We start from the raw sequence: 20,983 nt of genomic DNA on the forward strand, positions 1-20,983 counted from the left end.
CCCCCCCCTAAAAGTTGCTTGCTACTTTGCTGCCTGGTTATCCGCGGAGAACTTCCGGGCCGGGACGAAACCAGGACCAGCGCCGTTTAGAATCTGGAACTCAGCGACTGGATCTTCGCCCACAAAAAAGCCGTTTCCCCCCACCGCTTTTTGTCGCTTTGCATCGGCAATCCCCTCTGGCCTGAATATCCACTCTCCATCAAACCATGGCGGCGCCTGCGAGTAACGGCCAGCACCACCACGACGCCGCTGCTTCAGCCTCTCAGTCCCTCTATTCCCACGACCCCGGAGCTCCGAAATCGCCCTCCCCCCAGCTCCAGCAGCAGCAGCTCCAGCATCGGCGTGGTTACCAGGCCTGCGACCCTTGCCGGAAGCGCAAAGTCAAGTGTGACCTTGGCAGTCAGTTGCCCTCAATTCTTCCCCCCGCTTCATGCTCCCTGATTAATCAACCTTCCCCCCTCCCTTCTCCTCTCCCCGGTTACTTTTCCCTTGATGCTTATTCGTCCCCCCGCAGGTGTCGATAATCCCCGTCCCCCGCCCTGCGTACGATGTCGCCGCGAGAGCAAGCGCTGCGAGTTCTCCGCTACTCGGCGGAAGCGCAAGCCCTCCGAAGTGGAGGAGCCCACCGAGGCCGTTCTGCGACGCGATAAGCGGATGATGGTGGGCGAGGTCATCTCGAATAGCGGATCCGTCAGTGATGGAGGCTCATCCTATGCGCCCGAGCGCACCTCTTCTTTCGATAACGGTGCTAGTCTCTCCCGACCAAAATGGACCGAGGAGTCGCCGGCCACGAACAATACGCAGCAGCTCCCGTCGTCTTCGACGCCCAGCCAGCGCTTTCCTTCTAATCCGTCGCCGTCCGGAAATGTGCCGTTCTCCGAACCAAGAAGCACGCGGCTGCCCATGTACTCGGCTGCGGAGCGGAGTCATGCGGCGAGCTTCAGCCTCGAGGGTGGCCAGCCCATGATGAACCGGACCGCCGTTGAGTTGTTGTCGCCGGCCATCAGTAACAGTCATGATGCACTGCACCTGTTATCAGAAGCGGCTGGTCGGACGGAAGATCTCAACCGCCAGAGCCTGGAGAACCGGTATGCTGCGCGCCAGTCGGCTTCATCATTCAATTCGCCCATGTCTCCGCTCACGCAGGCTGGTACGCCTCGGAGTGGAGGCGGGTCGTTCTCTCGACCACCCCGCTCCGGGACAGTGCCTGGCGGTACGTACTATGCTGCGGGCGCATCAGGGTCCGCTGATGCGCGACTTCCCGATGGTCGTGGACCGGCGGATGCTGCAGAAACGGCACAGGACCCTGGGTTCGTGGATGCGGTTAAGGCTTGGTCACGACTACGGTTTGTTCGTGCAGGGTGGTTGTCCGTGGAAGAGTCGATGGCCTATGTAGCATATTATTACGAGCATCTCGCCCCGCTTAGTCCCATTGTGATTCCGGACTTTTCGCATCCGTCCACTCATCGGACGTTGCTTACAGACGAGCCAGTGCTCGCAGTGACTATTCTTACGACGGCATCGCGGCATATGAAGCCCAAGGGCGATGGAGCTTATACGCGTGCTTTCTACATCCATGACCGCCTGTGGTCGTACCTCCGCGGCATGATTGAACGTTTGTTCTGGGGTCAGGAGAAGTTTGGTGGAAACGGCGTGGGGATTAGTGGGCCTCGTTCGTTCGATCTCGCGCCGACTTCGTCAAAGATAAGCCACAAGGGCAACCTGAGATCACTGGGCACCATCGAGGCGCTGCTGATTCTGACGGATTGGCATCCGCGGAACCTTCACTTTCCGCCCGGTGACGACGAAAATGCCTTGCTGGATCTGGACGCGCAAACGCAAAGTCGGTACGAAAAGGAACTCGAAACAGAGGTTGACAATACGGCCAACCGGGTTCCGAACAGTGCTGCTGAAGGGAGGCTGGCCTTCCAGAAGTGGCTGGAGCCCGCATGGCGGTCGGACCGGATGTCGTGGATGTTGCTGAGTACCGCACAAGCGTTGGCGTTTGAACTGGGAGTGTTCGACCAGAAGAGCGATGCCAAAGCTGTGGGCGAATCCCCATCCGAGCAGACGCGGAAACGTCGACTCCGGCGTCTGATTTTGGTGTACATCACCCAGAGCAGTGGTCGCTTGGGTATCCCGTCCATGCTGCCGTTGCCTCAGTGGACCAACGACATTCAGCCTACGTCAGCCAGCGCCGCCAATGGGGCAGATACCATTGTTGACCGGATGCACGATTGCTGGATTGGAATTTCCAAGATCATGTACCAGAGCAATCAACTCTTATTTGCGTCGAGTGAGCAGACGTCGGAGCTCATTCGCAGCGGTCGTTACCGAGACCAGATTGACCGCTTCCAGCCATTCTTGCGCGAGTGGCGACATAACATTGACACAATAGATTGTAAGTGCTCTTTACCTCGTGGGTTGGACGCTAGCCGGTTGCTAATAGATGTACGCAGTGGCCCCCTCAATGCGGTGTATCTTGATGATTGAATATGAATATACCCGTATGTAGCTGATCCATGTGGTTACGGCGTCCGACTTGCTGACTTTCTCAGGACTCTATGTCAACTCTTTGGCTTTGCAGGCGGTGGTGGATCGCTGGACGACAATGTCGAATGAGGCGGCTCAGGCCCAGAATGCGCGCCCGAATTCTGGTCCATCCTCGGGCACCGGTTGGTTCCATGTGCTCATGGAGTTATATCGTGTCAACGAGCAGTACATCCAGGAAGTGGTCGATGCCTCCCGCAAGATCCTGCAGACCGTGCTCGAAATCCTCGTCCCGCGCGATCACCTTAAGCATGCCCCTGTCCGGACGTGCTTTCGTATCCTTTCCGGGATGATTTTTATCTTGAAGGTGAGCCTCATCGATTCCTCGATAAGCTTGTGGCTCCGCTGACGCTTTCCCAGACTTTCACGCTTGGTGCCAAAGAAGACGATGTGCGTGTGTCGCTGGATCTTCAAGATCGCACCATCGAGGCTTTGAAGACCTGTGTAGTTGACGATGTCCACCTAAACCACGCAATTGCGCGATTGCTCGAGTTGCTCACCACCAGCATTCGCACGCGTTTTCTGCGTTTCGCGCCCTTGGACCGCAGTGGCGACGGTGAACAAGAACGCCCATCAGCGCCAGTCTCACGGCATCAGTCGCCGCGGCCGCGTGAAGGGCCACAGAACCGTCGGGAGGGGTCAGCGCATGCCTGGACGCCAGCGCAGAGTGCGACACAAAACCTGGGATATGTCGATAGCAATAGCCAGACGGGGACCAGCATGGCCTCTGTCCATGATCCGCTGGCCGGCATCCCTGCCCAGCCGATCAATTCGTCCAACATCAATGTCTCGTTCATGCCCCCTCCACCATCGGTGTACTACAACTACTATGACCCCAGCGCAACTCCGCCGGCGGGCGAGCTGGATGGGTCTAATGTTCCGTCTCAGGCGATGCACGACAATCCGAGCACATCCGGCGGATTGCCCGACTGGTTTGCGCTGCCACTCGACCAGTTTTTCAACAGTTCGACGGCTGTGGTGGACCAGGGTCTGGGAGGCACGGGCCCCATGGTGGGCGAATTCGACATGCTGGAGGTGCTTCTGAACGAACAGTATGACGGTCATGAGGGGATTGAGTCGGCTGGCGGAGGGAACCTTCCGTCCCAGTTTTTGCAATCGTGATCACCGATGGTCTCATGAATGTACGAATTCACGCGTAGTATTTTTTTTTCCTTTTCTTGGATTCTTGCTAGTTCCTTTCTGTACACTCCGGCTCTTGGCTTGTGATTTTTGATTGTTAGACATGTATATCCCCACGGATACCGCCGGAGTGCGCCATTTCTGGTTACATTCTCTTTCCCTTTCTGTCTCCATCGTGAGGAGGAACGCAGGATGAAGCCACGGCTTCTCCATCGTGGCCCACCAACCAACAATGTCCTTGGACGCCCAACCCTCCATCTGCAAATTATTGGCCCAATGCAAAGATCCCGTCGAGCTCCAATGGGTCGGCCAACCCCGAGCCATCAGGGGCAGCGGCAGCGACGAGCTAAATTAGACCACTGATAAGACGCGATAGCCAAAGTCTGACTGTCACATTGTGCCAGCAGATAAGTTGAATCGTGTGACTGGATGTTGGCTAACGCATGGCGTCTCCGGAGTCCCGACGGACCCTGAGCGATCGGCGGTGGAGCGCAATCTATGCCCATCCGCGCCTAAGATATCTATCCTTCAGCAGTTTAGCCTAGCCCTGCAGACCTGTTGCACCAGTGCTATCGTGATCGGCCCCCACGGTCGAATGAGCTCTTGTCTCTATCCGTCAGACCCTGCCAGTTAATCTGCTATCTACTCCGCGGTAACATCGTGCCTGTCTCCACTAAGGCAGGGTCCAGGGCTGCATGTCTTACTTTGCACCGAGTCGGCCTCCGGTTGGCTCTGTCTTGGCAATTGCGAATATCCTCACGGGCGACGGACGACACGGATTTGGACGGACGTGCGGGGATCTTCGTCGGCTTATTCCTGGAAGGGACATTATCTCCTTTCATCATCGCGGCTGCCATGGCGGGGACTGAGACATTTTGCTCTGAAGAGCATGGTCAACTTAGATGATGGATGAGTTGATCGAGGTCAATGGGGAGGGTTTGCAAGTATAAGAAGAGTCTGCTCGACCAGCAGAATGTCTCTTCTTGTTCATCAACCAAGAGTCTAAGGCTTCTTTGTCTGGTTCTATCTCTTCTCCGAACTCTCTTGCTTGACATTCTCGTGGTCAAAATGGTCGTCTTCAGCAAAACCGCTGCCCTCGTTCTGGGTCTGTCCACCGCCGTCTCTGCGGCACCGGCTCCCACTCGCAAGGGCTTCACCATCAACCAGATTGCCCGGCCTGCCAACAAGACCCGCACCGTCAACTTGCCGGGTTTGTATGCCCGTTCCCTGGCCAAGTTTGGCGGTACGGTGCCCCAGAGCGTGAAGGAGGCTGCCAGCAAGGGTAGTGCCGTGACCACGCCCCAGAACAATGACGAGGAGTACCTGACTCCCGTCACTGTCGGAAAGTCCACCCTTCATCTGGACTTTGACACCGGATCTGCAGATCTGTGAGCTCCCCTGCTAATGTGTCCTGACGAACTGTCACTAACCTAAACCAGCTGGGTCTTCTCGGACGAACTCCCTTCCTCGGAGCAGACTGGTCACGATCTGTACACGCCTAGCTCCAGCGCGACCAAGTTGAGCGGCTACTCTTGGGACATCTCCTACGGTGACGGCAGCTCGGCCAGCGGAGACGTCTACCGGGATACTGTCACTGTTGGCGGTGTCACCACCAACAAGCAGGCCGTTGAAGCCGCCAGCAAGATCAGCTCCGAGTTCGTTCAGGACACGGCCAATGATGGTCTTCTGGGACTGGCCTTCAGCTCCATCAACACTGGTGAGTAAAGCCTACATCAGCTGGGTTGACCAAATGCTGACCGATACACAGTCCAGCCTAAGGCACAGACCACCTTCTTCGACACCGTCAAGTCTCAGCTGGACTCTCCTCTTTTCGCCGTGCAGCTGAAGCACGACGCCCCTGGTGTCTACGACTTCGGCTACATCGACGACTCTAAGTACACCGGTTCCATCACCTACACGGATGCCGATAGCTCCCAGGGCTACTGGGGCTTCAGTACCGACGGCTACAGCATCGGAGACGGCAGCTCCAGCTCCAGCGGCTTCAGTGCCATTGCTGGTAAGAGCCCTTTTCAGATTCTCTTGCTTTCTCTTTACTGATTAGTGTATAGACACCGGTACCACCCTCATCCTCCTCGACGATGAGATCGTCTCCGCCTACTACGAGCAGGTTGATGGCGCCCAGGAGAGCTATGAAGCTGGTGGCTACGTTTTCTCCTGCTCAACCACCCCTCCTGACTTCACTGTCGTGATCGGCGACTACAAGGCCGTCGTTCCTGGCAAGTACATCAACTACGCTCCCATTTCGACCGGTAGCTCCACCTGCTACGGCGGTATCCAGAGCAACAGCGGTCTCGGACTGTCCATCCTGGGTGATGTGTTCTTGAAGAGCCAGTACGTGGTCTTCAACTCTGAGGGTCCTAAGCTCGGCTTCGCTGCTCAGGCTTAGATCAACACTGAAAAATCGGGGTATTTGATCTGCTGATCGATCCCTCGTCGATGGGATACATGGGGACATATAGCAGATGATGGTGATGATGTTGATATTGATATTGATGATGAACCGTACATATATGATGAAGCTTGATACATATGAAATGTGAATGTATCTACGTGATGAATATATACTTCCAGCTCACGGCTCGCTGTGGGCGCAAGATGAACAAACCCCCTTAGTACTGAAAATCCCCACCGTTCTGATAGTTAGGACAAATCTATTTATTAGTATTAGTATCGCCTTATGACGAGTATCGGGTATACGTAGTCAACCAACTCTAGCAAACATAAATAGTAACTGTATAACCCCAAAACTTAAACAATATCGAGAATGATCTACAAAGCTATCAGTAGAATCAGCAATACAACTTTATCAATATGCCACCCGCATAATAACCACATATGAACGACTTCCTAGTAATTGTATCATTATATACGCTCTTCCTTTAATCACTTCAGTATTGGAGAGGAGTAATTACTTACTAGTGCGTACTATATGCTGTTCTAGTATGACTAAATATATTCACATAAGGTGGCAACATGGGAGCTAGCCATTATATATATAGTAGTATATCTTACCTTATATATTTGGTCTCACATGATGAACACACTAAGATTAGTAGTAAGCACTACTACTTATCACTACCAAGTACTACTACTAGCCAATACTGATGCAAAGTATCTTGTTTCTGCTAGAATTATACATAGAAGGTACTTAGTAACTTAGGAAAGAAGGTTGGTGGGGATGGGCGGGGTAATACAACTATCGATATATATATATGCATTGCAGTGGTTGATTCGATTCCATTCTGCTACTTATTAGGTCTATTGTAGTTGTATTTATTATTATCAAGAAAAAAAAAAAGGGGGGGGTAGAACTGGAATAGTAATTATTAATCATGAAGGAGGAGGCGGATGTTTGTGAGTAGATAGATACTTTTCACAGTATTGTGTCTGCTGTTACTCCTACTCCTCCTTACTTTTACTGGGTATCGGGAAGAGATGTTCATTTGGGGAAATAGTAGTTACTGGTGCATGATGAACTCATGGGTCAATGACAACTAAAGTCCCCTTCAGTATATTGCAAATTCCAACTACTACTGCTGGTGAATATATTGAACAGAATTTAAGAGAGGAGGTTATCGTTGCTCATATTGCTATGTTATGGTATAATATCTACTAACCGAGCATCAGCTCAAGTTGATGCTCATCCTAACCCTACGGTTAGAAGGGCATGCATGCATGCTATATATAATCCCAGTAGGAAACTCCGACAAATGTCGCAAGTCGCCCAATTAAATTCAAATATTGTTCATGAAAAAGGAAGAATCGCGATGATTCCCAGGGGGTATTGTATTTATCGACACCGTTACGCCAAATTCATAACTCCTGTTTGTCCAGTCCCCAGATCTCCCAATGCTGCAGCACTTCCCAGCCAACGCGTCGGACACGCCGTCGCCAGTAGCGACCGTCGCGATGAACGACTTGCGGAAGGCACGGGTTCATGCCTGGGTCGGGTGCTTGCTCGTCTGCCGGCTGGTTGGCTTCTCCTGGTTCTGTGGTGGGGGTGTCTTCTTCTCGTGTCCGTTTGCCTAGTACGGAAGGTGGGACATGTCCGTTTCGCTGCGAGGGCACCATTGCATTATGGTCGTTGGCTGTTGGGGAGGGTCTCTCGGCTGGTGGGCTCTTGTCGTAGCCTACGTTGGCTTCTGCGCTGGTGGCGCGGGAGCCCGTGGGTGTCTGTAGCTGGACGTGTCCGTGGTTTACGGCCTGCTTGGCTGGCACGGTGTAGTAGTCTCCTAGTTGGAAGCCCTTGCGGCCCAGTCCAATGACCTTCAGCCGGTGGAAGATTTGCTGGTCTGCAAGAGATTCGCTAAGCATCGCGATCAAGGTGTCGTCGTCGGCTTCCACAATGTCGGAGAGCGTCCGGGCGGCGGTGAGTGCATTGGCAGACGGAGAGAAGTATTTAAATGTCTTAGGGGGCGGCCCAGTACGAGCCGTCTCGGATGGTGAGGTACAGGTGGGAATGAGGAGACGCAAGGCCTTTAGATTTCGGAGGAATGGAAGAAGAAGCCCCAATGCTTCCAGGCCGGAGAATTCTGTGGCGAAGCCAAGCTGCTCCAACTGCGGACTGGCGTGGACAAGGCGCGCGACCGTGGGTGCAGATAGGGGCCAGCGAGCGGGGAGTAGTAGATGTCGTAAGGTGGCTGCATGATTCAGAGTGATGTTGTTTAGGTATACGTCCCGGACGCTTGTTTGCAAACCGGGGGAGTTAGTTGCAGCGGCAGAGCAACTGGTGGAAGTACCATTAGTAGCGGGTTGAGAGGTGTCAGACGAAGGGGGAGAGAGTGCGGCAGCAGAAGTCAGAGGTCGAGGGGAGTTGATATCATCGTTGGGATTATGAGTGGCGTTGACGAAGTATAACCGTTCCAGACCGGTAAATTGGTTTAGGAATTGCGCATGTCTCTTGCTCACGGCATCCTGCCGAATCGATTTAATACGAATGGGATGAGCCGGCATTGTGGGCCAGGTGCTATCCACGAAAGTGTTCATCGAAAGATCCGCGCCACCGTGCTGGAGGATGGTCACGTCTTCTATAGTGGTACTATTCACTGCGAGACCGAAATCCTCCGTGTGCAAAGCGTACAGGTTCTGTAGGCCAATCTTCTTGATTGAAAGGGGTTGTTTCGCGGCGATGCATTTGCGGAAGTAATCGTGAACCATGACACTAGGCTCCTGCGCATTGCGCATGCGGGGAGACCAATGCATGTTGAGCTCGCGTAGCTTGCGACACTTGAACACCAGAGTGGAGATGTCATCTGGATAGCAAAGCGGATCAATGTCGGTAACCTTTAGATACCGCAGATGTGGCATGGGTGGAATCACGATGGTTGGGCGGGGATGTCGACTCGAAGGAAAGCGAATAGTCAAGGCCGTCAGCTTAGGCAGCTGCGCCAGCCCAAGATAGACAGTTTCCAGCATTTTGGTATTGAGTTCCCAGCTAAAGCTTTCCAGTTCCGTCATCCGATCGACCGCTGCACGCACCGCAATGTTCAGCATCATCGACGAGTCCGGCACGCGACCCACGCGCGCATGTTCCTCGAGCTCGAGCTCCCGCCAGTTGCCTCGAAGCGTAAGCGATCGAACGAGCGTAGCATAGGGACGGGTGATGATAGCATTCAGACCCATGGAAAAAGGGCTGGCGCTACCCATACCCTCGGGTTCATCGTCGCGATATCGAATTTTGTCATAGGAGGTCAAGGTGATGTGTTTGTAGAGTTGGGGGAGAGCCATGTAGTTGAGAACGCGGCATGCTCGACAGAGACGGGCGAGATCGCCGGGATCATCTACCTGCAAGAGAGCACGAGGTGGTTAGTGGGTTGCACAAGCTCCATCCATGAGAGCAGTAGCTAGACGAACGTAAGAGACGATGACCGCGATTAAGTTGAGTGGTAGGATCATTAGCGGAGCGCCCTGGGGGCGATCGGTGGTGACGCTGGCTTCAAACATGTTCCGGTTGACAGCCGCCATGATGCGACGCCCAGGGGCGATAGGGTCGCAGCATGGACTGGGGAAGAGACAAGGGGGGATGGAGATAAGCCAGGCGAGACATCTATCAGAGGGACAGAGGCTCTCCGACTGGGGCGGGATGAAGTCGAAGTAACTTTCCGATGAGGATTATCGCGGGATGGCAGATGGCGGAAACTCTTCGATGTTCCACTGCTGAGTCAGGATCCCGTCTCCTCTTTTTCTTAAAGGTCATTAAAGTTAATTAAGACCTCAAGTGAATTTAGTTCCCTCTCCCTCTTCTTCATCTGCACAATTGGTTCAAATTGAAATAGAGGAAAAAGTCCCTGCCAGTTTGACAGATGTGAGGTGGGCGATCACACGTGGTGAGAAGCAAGGAGGATAAGTAATTGAGTTGGCACATTGACTCCCCTCCACCTGATAGGAACTATACTATGGAGACAGCATGTTACAACATCCAGGTTACTACAAGAGCATATGCTGTGCTCGGAATTTCCCTCTGATTGTATCCTCCAGTCTGGGGCTCAATTGTGAAACAATCAGATCCCTGCTCTATTGTCCTGCTGCCGGTCATATCAAGGTTTGAAATGACTTGCATCTCCCAAGCCTCCCTTCTAGAACGATGACAACGGCGAACCCATCTGTCAGATTCGGGGGATATATTGACTTTGTGCAAAGGTAGATCGTATTGGTACCAGTAAGTACCGCCTAACTAGTACTGGTATTTTCTTGAGAAATGCATTGATGCCAATGAAAGGGAGAAGTACTAAGCAGGCCACTCATGCTATATACTACTCGTAAATCAGCTTAACAATTACAACATATCAGCATAACACACAACTCCCCAACTAACCCAGCTTATTCCACTCCCCAATCGTAAACTGCGAATTACACATATTCGTCAACTCCCAAGTCTCCGCCCCCAGCACAACCTTGCTCCCTTCATCCTCCCACTCCCCAACAGCGCCCGCCACAAAAAGCGCCGCCATAAAATGATCATCCGTAGCATGCGCATCCCTATACTCAGGATGCTTCATCAACCTCGTCATCGCGCGCCTCATCCTCGGCCCACCAGAACACTTAACCATAACATCCTCGACCGCCTGACGAAACTCCAACGCCCAGTCCTCCGGCGGCGTCTCCATCGCAAAGGTATCACGGAAGCGCAGCATCGGCGCCCACCGATTCCGGTAGAGGTTGTGAACGGCACCACCAGTGCCAATGATGAGGTAGTTCTCGCGACGGAGGTGACGCAGCGTGGAGCCGACTTTCATGTGGTAGTGGGGGTCGTAGCGGGCGTTGGAGGAGATGAGGGTAGTGGGTGGACAGGCGGCAGGGAACATGCGGATGAGGATGAGGTAGACGTCGTGGATCCATTCGAAGGTGTCGTTGCCAGAGGCTTTGAAGCCGGCTTGGTTGAGGAGGGAGATGCATCGGTGGGAGGTGGGTAGGTCCGGGTTGAGTTTGTAGTCGACGTATTTGGACGGGTGGACGTAGGCGACGGGGCTTTTGCCTGGGTTAGGGTTCGTGGAGATTTCGATGCCGTCGCCGTGGCAGGCCCAGTGGGCGCCCTGGGGTTGACTTTAGTGGTGATACTAGATGGGGATAGGGAAGCAGGGGTGATGATGTACCATGATGACCACGCCTTTGATGCCTTGTGCTAGGGCTTCGTCGCCGCATTTCTTCCAGTAGTCGGCTGAAGTGGACTCTTCGCCGAGCATCATGGTCGAGCCATGAGAGAAGAAGTGGACGGGTGTTAGTCCTATACCTCGTAGTTACTTAGTATGCGCTGCATAGATCCACTGTGGGAGTACGTACCCATGTTGGTGTCTTCTTAGTGTGCTATATAGTTAGTGTTGAATGACAATGTTAAATTCCGGCATATACTAATGCATCCTATAATAACGTCGATTAAGTCTGCATGCTGATGCTAGTCTGGTTGGATGCAAACGCTGGCACTTATACAAAGCCTCATGTCGGGACCATCGGGTCGGCGGACCACAAACCGAGAGGTCCATCCGAACAGCGCAACTCCGGCCCCCGAAAGCATTTCCGGGGTTAAGGTAGTCCCCACAACTGGGGAAAAAATATACTTTGATCATCTCGTAACGTGTGGGGTTGCTGAACCTGCCGGGGTTGCCGGCATTCTCGACTCGGTGGCAACTGGGATGTTCATCACAGCTTACTCTTTTACTATACTCATACCGAAGACAGCAATATGTCGCATTAATATGCCATAACAACATGTATAAGAAGGAAAGATCAGTGATATATGCATCCCAAGGGTATCTTTGTACATCAACAACAGTGCAGTCGCCTGAGACATGGAGGGCTCCAACCAATCCAGACCAGCCTATGCGTACAACCGTGCCCAGCCCAGCCCAGCCCAAGCCCCTGATTAAACCGAACATTGAAGAAAGCAAGTAAAGCAAGTTTTTGACCCGGAAGAAATAGTGTCAGAAAAAAAAAACTCCAGTAGTAGACCATCCGGCAGTACCCAAGATCTCCAATACTCCCCGCTAAAAAATCAGACATCAGCGGCAGAAAATGCGAAACAGAAGCGAAATGGAGTGTTTCGAGACAGGAAGACGCAGGCAATCACACGTTACGCGTGAACGTCATTGCTGGCCATGTGGCCCTCGTGATTCTTCAGGAGCCTCATCTGGAAGAGGTTGGGTTGGTGATATAGGTGCTCCTTCCGTCGGGTCGAGTTCCTGCTCGGATTGTTGGCGCACAGCCGGCCCCCGAGTAGGCTCGCTGACCGAGCCATCGGCGTCCAGCGCCGGCTGAGATTCAGAGCCATGCTCACCAGGTTCCACAAGCGCTGCAGCTTCAGGATCATATCGCAGCTCATAATTGCCATGACTGAACCCTTGTCCATCGGCTGCGCTCCATGGAGCGGCGGTTCGCGTTTGCGGCTGAATCACCCTCACAGGCAGGTCATCACGACCCGGCGGAACACGCTGGTTCGAGCTTGTTGTTCGTGAATTAGGCTCGTGATATTGTTGCGGCGACCAGGTCTGTTGACCGCGGCGTCTAGCCGGAATAACCGTGACTGGCAAGGGAGAGTCGGAGCCTTGTCGTCCAGAACCAGGTCGCAGTCGTCGATGGAAGCCAAACCGAAAATCATGCCTGGGATGCAAGCTGTGCTCATCGTCGCTGTCATCCAAGGAATGATGCTGTGGTTCCATTTGAGCACCTGCGGGATTCCCCTCTTCCTCGGCCTGTGCAGAAGCGACTTCTCTTGGTAGAGATGCCCGCCTTCGCTTGAAAGGATTGAGCAGCGCTCGCCACCTTTTGTCCACGTGCACAATTTGAGGGGATTGCTCCCGGGTCTGTTGTTGTGCCAGCGCATCTTGCACCAGGCCGGCTTGCTGACCGTCGGTGGTCATCTCCTTTGCCGCCACCGCTTCGTCTATGTCTTCATCCTCTTCCTCCATGTGAGGCATGGCCACCGGCGGAGTGGGACTAGAAACCGGATGATAATGTATGTTGTATACCGTGCTGGCCGCGCTGGTTGTGTCAGCGCGACTAACAGGCGTTATTGCTGCTGGGGGAGGAGTTGGTCGAGGCGCCATGCGCCGGCGCCGAGGGTCCATGGGAATGTTGTGCTGCTGGTTCTCCAGGTTCGACTGCCAATTACGACCAACCCTCGTACGTAAAGGTCGATGAGCCAATCCCATCATGCCTCCCCAGCCTGAAGATGTTCCACCGCCTCCACCTCGATCATGGCCGTCAGGGTTGTAGCGCGGCCAATCGACCTCTTCCGAAGGGGTCACTTCCAACATCTCGTCTCCATCAAATATTTCGCGTCCAAGTATTCCATCCTTCCTCTCATCGCGTTCCAAAGCCTCGATCCGCTCCACCCATTCCCATACCACGACACTCGCTGCAGCAGAACCAACCCACCGAACATAAGTACCCCATCCGGCGATTTTCGGTTTTGCGATATCCAGAACAAAGAACACAACGGGTATAAGAATCGCACATAACGAGAGCAAGGCCACCAGGCAAATATTCCTCATTTTCGGATGGAAGAAGGCGAATCGATGTTTCGAAAGCGAATAAAAGATGACCCAAGCGGCGTACAAAAGGTTAAGCGCAAGCTCGAATAGATAGCTGAGAGCGGGAATCGCGTCCTCGTATAGCCGCGGATGAACGGTGTCGGTCTTGACCAAGAATTTGTCGAGGATGCTAAATGTGGTATCAAACACAATTAACGCGAACCCTGCCCACTTGATCATGATTTTCTCTTTATGTCGAGGAAACAGCCGAATCAAGGTCTGAATCTGGGCCAGCCACAGAAAGGTGCTGGAAATGATTCTGACCACCCGGATCTCCATACCGTCGATGACCTCGTCTGCCAGCGCTTCGGCATCGGAGTACCCATAATGATATTGCTGTTCAGCCACACGAAAGGAGTCGACAGTCGCAATGGTGAGTGATACAGCGACTAACAAGGCCGCGACCTTTTGCAGCCACGGCCGACCACCCACGCCAACCACCGACGAATTACCACTGTACGAACCGCTAATCATACCATGACGACCGAGAAAATTTGCACCACCACCAGGACCCCCAACATAAAACGTACGCGGCGTGATGAGAAGTATTATAACGAGAAGATAGCTGACAACGGTCGTACAGCCCATAGCATACAGCGCCGGGGTAACGGAGGAATAGAAAGGATCGGTAACATCGAGCGCGGCGACCGCATGGGCCGTGGCAGTTGGCGTGCCCGTGCCGGTACAGATGGGGTCGTAAATGGCATTTTCGGTCAAGGCGATGGAGTAGGAGCGATTCAAATAGACGTAACCTGCAAAGCAGCCGCCGAAGCGCCGCGTCAGTGTAACCGGACGGAAGCGAGTTTGTTTGACGGGCCGCATTCAGGCCCAGACACAGATCCACATACCGGAGCTGGGTAATAGAAACGGCGTGCAGTCCGCTTCATAAGTCCTGGTGGTCGTTGTCGTTGGTTGAGCCCATATTTGGCGAGGTGTTAGATGAGCGGGTTCCCCCATGGTCGGCGGGGACGATTGATTTCTCCTCGGAGCAGCCCTCAGACCCCTACGAGATGAGTCGTAATGGCTATCATCAATGCCCTTGTCAAAGTGGACCCGTCACATGTGGCCTTTTCAAGCAACCATCATTCCGGCGGGGAAGGGTGGTGCTGGTAGAAGAAGACGGGCGGGACAAGCAACGAAGGGCGCGAGAGTCGAGGCGAGAGCGAGTTGCTTTATCCGATGTTGGACGGGCGGAGGAAGTCGGGGGAAGCTGGGATGAATGGGAAAAGGGGGGGCGGGGAGACAGGTTTCGAGGGGATCCGCGTCGGGGGTTTGGTGATCGGACAGAAATCTGGGAGGGATTTGGGGGGAGATGAGGGAGCGAACAACAACGGAGCGTAGGGAAAGCGGTGCTGCGAAAGAGCTGAGGTGGTAAGGGTGGTACACGGGATGATACGTCGTGGAGAGTAGCAGGCGAGGGGAGGAGGATTTGGCAGCGCAATAGAAAGATCCGCCACCCGCGGTCCAGATTGCCGTCGCCAGTTCGGCTCTTCTTGTACACCGCTTGCCAAATCTCCACCTCAACAACTACTTAACTATACTTGTTTCTTTCTACTGTACAGCTATCTTGTTCGAGATTATTGCTAGAGTTTCGGCAATGCAACAAATGACAACTGTCTTTGATGGTGTTCATGTATGTACAGGTTGGCTAGAACCCCAATTGTAGGTCCACACCAGCAATCATGACAAAAAATCAACCCGCGATGGGAACCCAAGCATAAGACGAAGGCCACGAGGGAGAATGTTTGACTGACGGTTGATCACATGGAGACCTCAGCCTCCCAACAAAACAAGCATGGTAGTACAGTTGGATGAGGGAGGACCGGATTTACCCAGATCCCATGCACTGCGTCCCCTATTCAGACACCACTTCCGTCGTACAAACATCCCCATTACTCCACCCCCCTTTATAATTCAAGCAGCGAGCAGGGTCTCACAACCCCACATTCTTCCCCCGGAAACGCTCCTAAGGAAGTCCATCACCTCGGAGGTGGCCCGTACGACATCTGCGTCGGAGGCAAGTATGGTGATACCAATGCTGCTCCCGTGGCACTGGCATATCTCCCGCGTTCTTCTTCCCGTTTCTTGACCTCGACCTCGTTTTGGATGAGCGTACAGCATGTGCAGCACGTTGCTCGAACGCAGTCGGAGACAATATCCCCTTCAATCTTATAGGCTTTTCGCGTTCGACGGCGCTGGTACGCCGCCAGAAAACCTGCGACAGCTTGTTAGCATACTTTGCCGGCGCTAAAAACTGACGTGAAATATGCGCACTTACATTGACAACCGCAGAGCAACGCCATAACAGTGCAGGAGCTATTGCACGTTTCATACCCGAGCATATTGGTTGGGTCTTCATTTCTTGACTTCATAGAAAGTCGATATTGCGTCTTCCCGAATAGGACGCATGGACAGAGTAGCCCGAGACAGCATGATCCAACATCATAGCATCCGCACATGCTAGTGCGCCACGATCCGCCTTTTATCTCAAGATCTGGGTGAGTTATTTGACCTGGCCGATGATATGCCATGAGATCAAACCCTACAGGTGTTGTTGGCGCCCGGTGGGCGACTGGAGGGGGAAACTGAGGTAATTGGGGCGAATGTAAAGGATTCGTGTCTGGTACAACAGCCATACGCTCCTTTTTCGGTAACGGCTCTGCCATTTCCAGGTCCCTTTTGACTGGGAGAGGGCCTGGGGATTGTGGAGGCTGTGCGTATGAGTATTCGGGCACTTTTGGATTCTGCTGGACTTGCTGGATCTCGTCCGCGTACGGCGCATAGTTGGCTGGATGTTGCTCGAGATTCGGTCCGCAAGGGTAGCCTTGAACGGCCATATCTTGCTGGTACTGTTGCGACTTTTCGTTTAACGGCGGTTGAAAGTGCTCCATGACAGTCTGTGGTTCTGCTGACGGGGCTGCCGCTGGAGGTGTGATCTCATCTCTCAGTCGGCTCCCTGGAGCGTGCATTTCCAGTGGAGTTTCCATATAAGAGTATCTCGGATTGGGGCCCAGATTGGCCGTATTAAGCTGCAGTTGTCTGTTCATGTTGGCGGTCGCTTCTGATCCCAGATCGCAAACCCGTAGACCCGTCTACAGCTCCAGACACTATATTCCCAGTGCACAGAGCTTTCCGGCTCTTTGACCCCCCAAGAAAAAAGGGCTATCGCAGGGGTGAAAGGTAATTTCGGATCGCTCAAATGCGGTCGTTCCGTAGGGATCTACATGTACCGGCGAGGCGCAAACCCTCCGCTCGTAACCCGGAGGAGAGAAGCATCAATAAGCAGCACAGCACAGTGAGTGTGCGAAGATGAAGTTCTTCAACATTCAAGTAGTAATATCCAAGTCACTAAATCCAGAACCGAAGAAGAACAAAAAGGAAAGCGAAACAGAAAAAAAAAATCCAGAAGCACAACCCACAACCACCAGGACAAGAAACCGGAAGGCAGCGAGATTATAACTAACTAAGCAAAGCAAGTATAGTGGCAATTGGGTGATCACAATCGCCGGAGGTGGAGAGAGGATGGCATGGCGCTTGGGAAAGGAAATGGATGGACGACAAGCAAGCAAGCAAATTGCTTTGCTGCTGCGGCGGGGGGAAATCAATCATACGTATTGTAGTTAGTTATTGGCCAGCGAGTTAAGCGTCTAAGCACAAGTTGCGCCGAACGAACCCCTAGCGCTGCACCCTTATGTGGCTCTGTTCACACGAGTGATGAATCCTGTTGGTCTGGCGGTCCTTCGGATCATCCTGTTGGGTCCCGAAGCACACTTTCTCTTCGATTCTCATCACATTTTCGCCGGTCGGCTGGCGTCACATTGGATGGTTGCCGACGCGCCATTCCATTCCATCCCCTGTCTTTTTTTCCTTACTCTCCCCTCTTTCTTTCTCTCTTTCGTACGTAGTTCCGTGACAGTTGCCGATCACAACGCTCCTGGTTGGCTCGGTTGCCAACTGTTGCTAGTAGCTCAGTACTAAGTAGTTACCGGGGGTGAGTGCGTATCCGCCTATTGTGATAGTAGTTTCCCTCCGGAGAGAATATCCAGCCGCTGGCAGTCATAGTTACTATCGTCTGTTAGCTAGCCTGCTGGCTAAGTATGTACTTATAGTCACTGCCAGCGCGAACTACTACTAGTAGTACTTTGTAAGCGGTTACATCCCCGTATGCACCAGTGATGCAGGCAGAGAGAGCATGGTGACCAGCCGAGTTGCAGTGCATGCCATGCCGCTCGGGAAAAGGCGTACTTAGCGATAGCACGACATGTGCGCGGTAAGTTCTGGATCTGCAACGGCTTGGAGATATCATATCCTGCATTCAGACTATTGCAGTGGTTTGGCGCTGAGAGCTCAGCTGGATCCATAAGCGTTATGAACCTCCGGATAAACATTACATGGAATTAAGATGGTCGAGGCAGGTTACCTGGATTACCCCTCATTCATTGACATAACGGTGAGGAAACTAGTGTCCCTGCATCAGAGCAGCATATTGGTACAAAGTAGCTAATAGATTAGGAAGGATATCCTGGGTTCTCTCACACAGCATCACGTGATGCATGCTTACAGCAGCTGTAATGCCTAAGGCTGCAATCACATGCCTTCAGGTCTCTGGTGTCTTGGCGCCAGGGCTGGATGCGACAGACTATTTCTACCACTACAGATGATCGTACTGCATTCTATGCAATAAAAGAACTGAATTAAGCACGTAACAAATTAAGTCATGTCAAAGGTTGATACTTTCAGAGAAAGTGGGACAGCAAGTGCAGTGCCATTGATGCATTAGTACACTATCATACCAAAAAGCACGATGAAAACAAATGCCAAGAAGCTTGATTTATCCGATTTCAATCGAACTCTTCAGCATCTACGGATACTACTAGTCTAGATGCATCTTTAGCAAACGGATCAGTTGAGTTTAACCGTTTCAGATTTATGCAAAGGAATTTCCCTCCAACCCGTCAAAAGACATTAACCGGCGTGTAACGAGCGCACTGGGCACTCTGTGGCGCAAGCCCCATCCATTCAATTCCCTGAACGAAAAAAAGAAAAGCTTAGGGTTGACCGCAAACTCCACTTGCAAGTATGTAACTCCACTACTCTATTTGGTCTGCTACTCCATACTATTCGGTATGTTCATTGCGAAGAATTATACCACCAGAACTGTGAGGATATGACACTTCTTTCACGGCTCTTAATGATAACTATATTCCTTCGATAGAAACAACAATCTCGGATAATTCCCTTGATGAATGCAGATGCAACGGTGTGAAGAAACCGGTTGCTGACTGTTTTACAGACAAACAAGCAAGCGTAACAACAAAAAAGAAATGAAAAGAAAATATCGCAGCATGACTAGTAGTCAGATTTAAGCCTCCAGCAAATAGGAATAAAATATCTCAAGCCAATCAAATGGCTTGGAAACACTCGGAGATATTCCCTAAAGTCATCAAACCTTGTCATCGGGAAGCTCCAGGATGGATTCCTCCCTTGGTCATCTGCAAGTTTCATAAACTCTGAATTCAGCCACAGGGTAACAGTTGGGCATTTTGACAGATTCTTTCCCGCCTTTCGCACGGTTTAAAAAAAGTACTAGCATGGCAAGTAAGCACGGAAGAATGTCGATCAATCGGTCGATCAAGTACAAGATAGAAAGTTTGTTCCTTGGTAGAAAAGTTCCGCTACTTCTTAGGGTTCTTTAATAGAGAAGTAACCTAATGAACTGCAGCAATTCACGATATTGAGTAGGCCTCTTCAGGAAACGTCTTCCAAAAGAAAAAAGGGTTTCGAATCGCAGGCAAGTCGCGATGGAGCAAATGCCTTCGAATTAGGTAGCAGTGAGTCACCTTTCAAGCACAGTGTCTATATAAAGGGCTCGATATCCCCGTAGTGTACTCGGTGTTCAGGTCAACTCTAGCCAAACACAAGAGTACTACTACACGTCTTTACTATTCCTACTTCAGTGAAATACGAGAACGACAAACAAAGCTGCAGAAACACCAGGATCAGGTCACAACATCCCGGCAAGATGTTCGATAGTTTCAGCGGACGGTATGCCGATCATGTGAAGTTAATTACGGATGCTCTGGACCAAGCTGGAATCAATAACGTACTTTGGGGCTACGTCATTGAGCACTTCCTCGCAAAAAGTGTTTCGTCGGTAAGCACACTCCCCCGGTCTCTGACAATGGTCCCTGGTTTTCTTTTCTCTCTCTCTCTCTAACATAACCATTAGTGTATCGAATACATCATCCACGATGGCATGGCCGAAAAAGCATGCCAGACCCTTTTGGCTGCGGGGCTCGAGCCATGCGAAAACAAGGAAGAATGTCGGGCGAAGGCACATCATGAAGATGGGCCGGAGGCTGCAGCACATGTGCACATAGAAGGAAGCAATTTAGGGGGTAATAAGATACCTGTGATATTCTGGGAAAAGTCGTCTCTTCTTTGGGCGTTCCCCGAGTTACCATCGTCTCCTCCTTCGTCGGATGATCCGTACTACATGCCAATCAGGATCCCATGGACCTACTACGATAGTAGGTCGCTGCGTCCTCCAATAGATTTGACTCCTGCAAGAATGATCAAACCAGTCAAGATCGTTGAAGCCCTGATATGGCTGATGTGTCGGGACCGGAATCCTAATGAGGGATTGGAATGGGGGTGGGAGCATCGGTGGCAGGAGGTCTTGGAATCCTGGGTGCAGAAAGCTCCAGGTCTTGCTGAGCATGGGCTTTTCTGCCGGAACGAATTGCGACCCGATTTTCTGCCTCTTTGGGACTACCTCTGTGGTGGTGAAGGTGAACAGACCCCCAAGAAGCATCGTGCACACTATTTGGGGCTCCAAGCGAAGCTTCGTGCGGAAAATGCTCTTCCAGGCTCACCGCAACCAAAGAGAAGAACTATGAAGCGGCTAATGGAGATTATTGAATATCATAGGGAGAGGGAGTATCAGAAGTGCCTGAAACGTTACAGCGGCAATACCCCTTGGATTGAAGAAGAATAATTCCGAGGTGGTACTACTTACTACGAATGCATTCTGTACTTTGTTTCCCACTCCACGGCGTCTCCACAACCTATGTCACACCAGTCGTAATAAATCCTACGTATTAGCTATAAGACTTTATTACAAGTTCGGATGATTTGAACGTACTTTCATCGCGATGTAGATTTAGCTTCACCATGATAATTGTCATGAAACAGCTTTTCGGGTAGAGTTTCTCACACGGGGAAGTCGGAAAGGAAGCCGGGGGGGG

At 52.1% G+C, this 20,983-nt stretch overlaps 7 protein-coding genes across 7 annotated transcripts; 3 read left to right on the plus strand and 4 right to left on the minus strand.

Annotated features, from left to right (window-relative positions):
* The first annotated feature begins 13 nt into the window (after positions 1-13).
* Positions 14-3,678, plus strand: BO87DRAFT_199381 (Zn(II)2Cys6 transcription factor domain-containing protein). The gene is made up of 5 exons (XM_025618537.1): positions 14-399; positions 515-2,401; positions 2,460-2,507; positions 2,559-2,857; positions 2,911-3,678. The coding sequence occupies exons 1-5, from the start codon at positions 207-209 to the stop codon at positions 3,670-3,672; spliced, it is 3,189 nt and encodes a 1,062-aa protein (XP_025474414.1). The 5' UTR covers positions 14-206; the 3' UTR covers positions 3,673-3,678.
* A 1,080-nt stretch (positions 3,679-4,758) lies between these two features.
* Positions 4,759-6,097, plus strand: BO87DRAFT_320889 (pepsin-like aspartic protease; the record flags this gene model as incomplete). The annotated part of the gene is made up of 4 exons (XM_025619913.1): positions 4,759-5,078; positions 5,130-5,407; positions 5,459-5,707; positions 5,760-6,097. The coding sequence occupies 4 exons, from the start codon at positions 4,759-4,761 to the stop codon at positions 6,095-6,097; spliced, it is 1,185 nt and encodes a 394-aa protein (XP_025474415.1).
* A 1,185-nt stretch (positions 6,098-7,282) lies between these two features.
* On the minus strand, positions 7,283-9,784 carry BO87DRAFT_369860 (uncharacterized protein). The gene is made up of 2 exons (XM_025622004.1): positions 9,565-9,784; positions 7,283-9,495 (listed from the first exon to the last, which is right to left on the minus strand). Exons 1-2 carry the CDS (start codon positions 9,673-9,675, stop codon positions 7,525-7,527), a joined length of 2,082 nt encoding a protein of 693 aa, XP_025474416.1. The 5' UTR covers positions 9,676-9,784; the 3' UTR covers positions 7,283-7,524.
* A 667-nt stretch (positions 9,785-10,451) lies between these two features.
* Positions 10,452-11,626, minus strand: BO87DRAFT_419968 (DODA-type extradiol aromatic ring-opening family dioxygenase; the record flags this gene model as incomplete). The annotated part of the gene is made up of 4 exons (XM_025626978.1): positions 11,491-11,626; positions 11,304-11,434; positions 10,526-11,243; positions 10,452-10,456 (listed from the first exon to the last, which is right to left on the minus strand). The coding sequence occupies exons 1-4, from the start codon at positions 11,492-11,494 to the stop codon at positions 10,452-10,454; spliced, it is 858 nt and encodes a 285-aa protein (XP_025474417.1). The 5' UTR covers positions 11,495-11,626.
* A 298-nt stretch (positions 11,627-11,924) lies between these two features.
* Positions 11,925-15,124, minus strand: BO87DRAFT_419969 (PalH/RIM21 family protein). The gene is made up of 2 exons (XM_025626979.1): positions 14,585-15,124; positions 11,925-14,488 (listed from the first exon to the last, which is right to left on the minus strand). The coding sequence occupies exons 1-2, from the start codon at positions 14,691-14,693 to the stop codon at positions 12,291-12,293; spliced, it is 2,307 nt and encodes a 768-aa protein (XP_025474418.1). The 5' UTR covers positions 14,694-15,124; the 3' UTR covers positions 11,925-12,290.
* A 239-nt stretch (positions 15,125-15,363) lies between these two features.
* Positions 15,364-17,270, minus strand: BO87DRAFT_345586 (DUF614 domain protein). The gene is made up of 2 exons (XM_025620862.1): positions 16,015-17,270; positions 15,364-15,951 (listed from the first exon to the last, which is right to left on the minus strand). The coding sequence occupies exons 1-2, from the start codon at positions 16,781-16,783 to the stop codon at positions 15,716-15,718; spliced, it is 1,005 nt and encodes a 334-aa protein (XP_025474419.1). The 5' UTR covers positions 16,784-17,270; the 3' UTR covers positions 15,364-15,715.
* A 2,488-nt stretch (positions 17,271-19,758) lies between these two features.
* BO87DRAFT_449773 (uncharacterized protein) lies at positions 19,759-20,733 on the plus strand (the record flags this gene model as incomplete). The annotated part of the gene is made up of 2 exons (XM_025628375.1): positions 19,759-19,890; positions 19,966-20,733. 2 exons carry the CDS (start codon positions 19,759-19,761, stop codon positions 20,731-20,733), a joined length of 900 nt encoding a protein of 299 aa, XP_025474420.1.
* Positions 20,734-20,983: the final 250 nt, after the last annotated feature.

Source organism: Aspergillus neoniger, assembly GCF_003184625.1.
Source record: "Aspergillus neoniger CBS 115656 unplaced genomic scaffold BO87scaffold_56, whole genome shotgun sequence".
Classification (NCBI taxonomy): Eukaryota; Fungi; Ascomycota; class Eurotiomycetes; order Eurotiales; family Aspergillaceae; genus Aspergillus; species Aspergillus neoniger.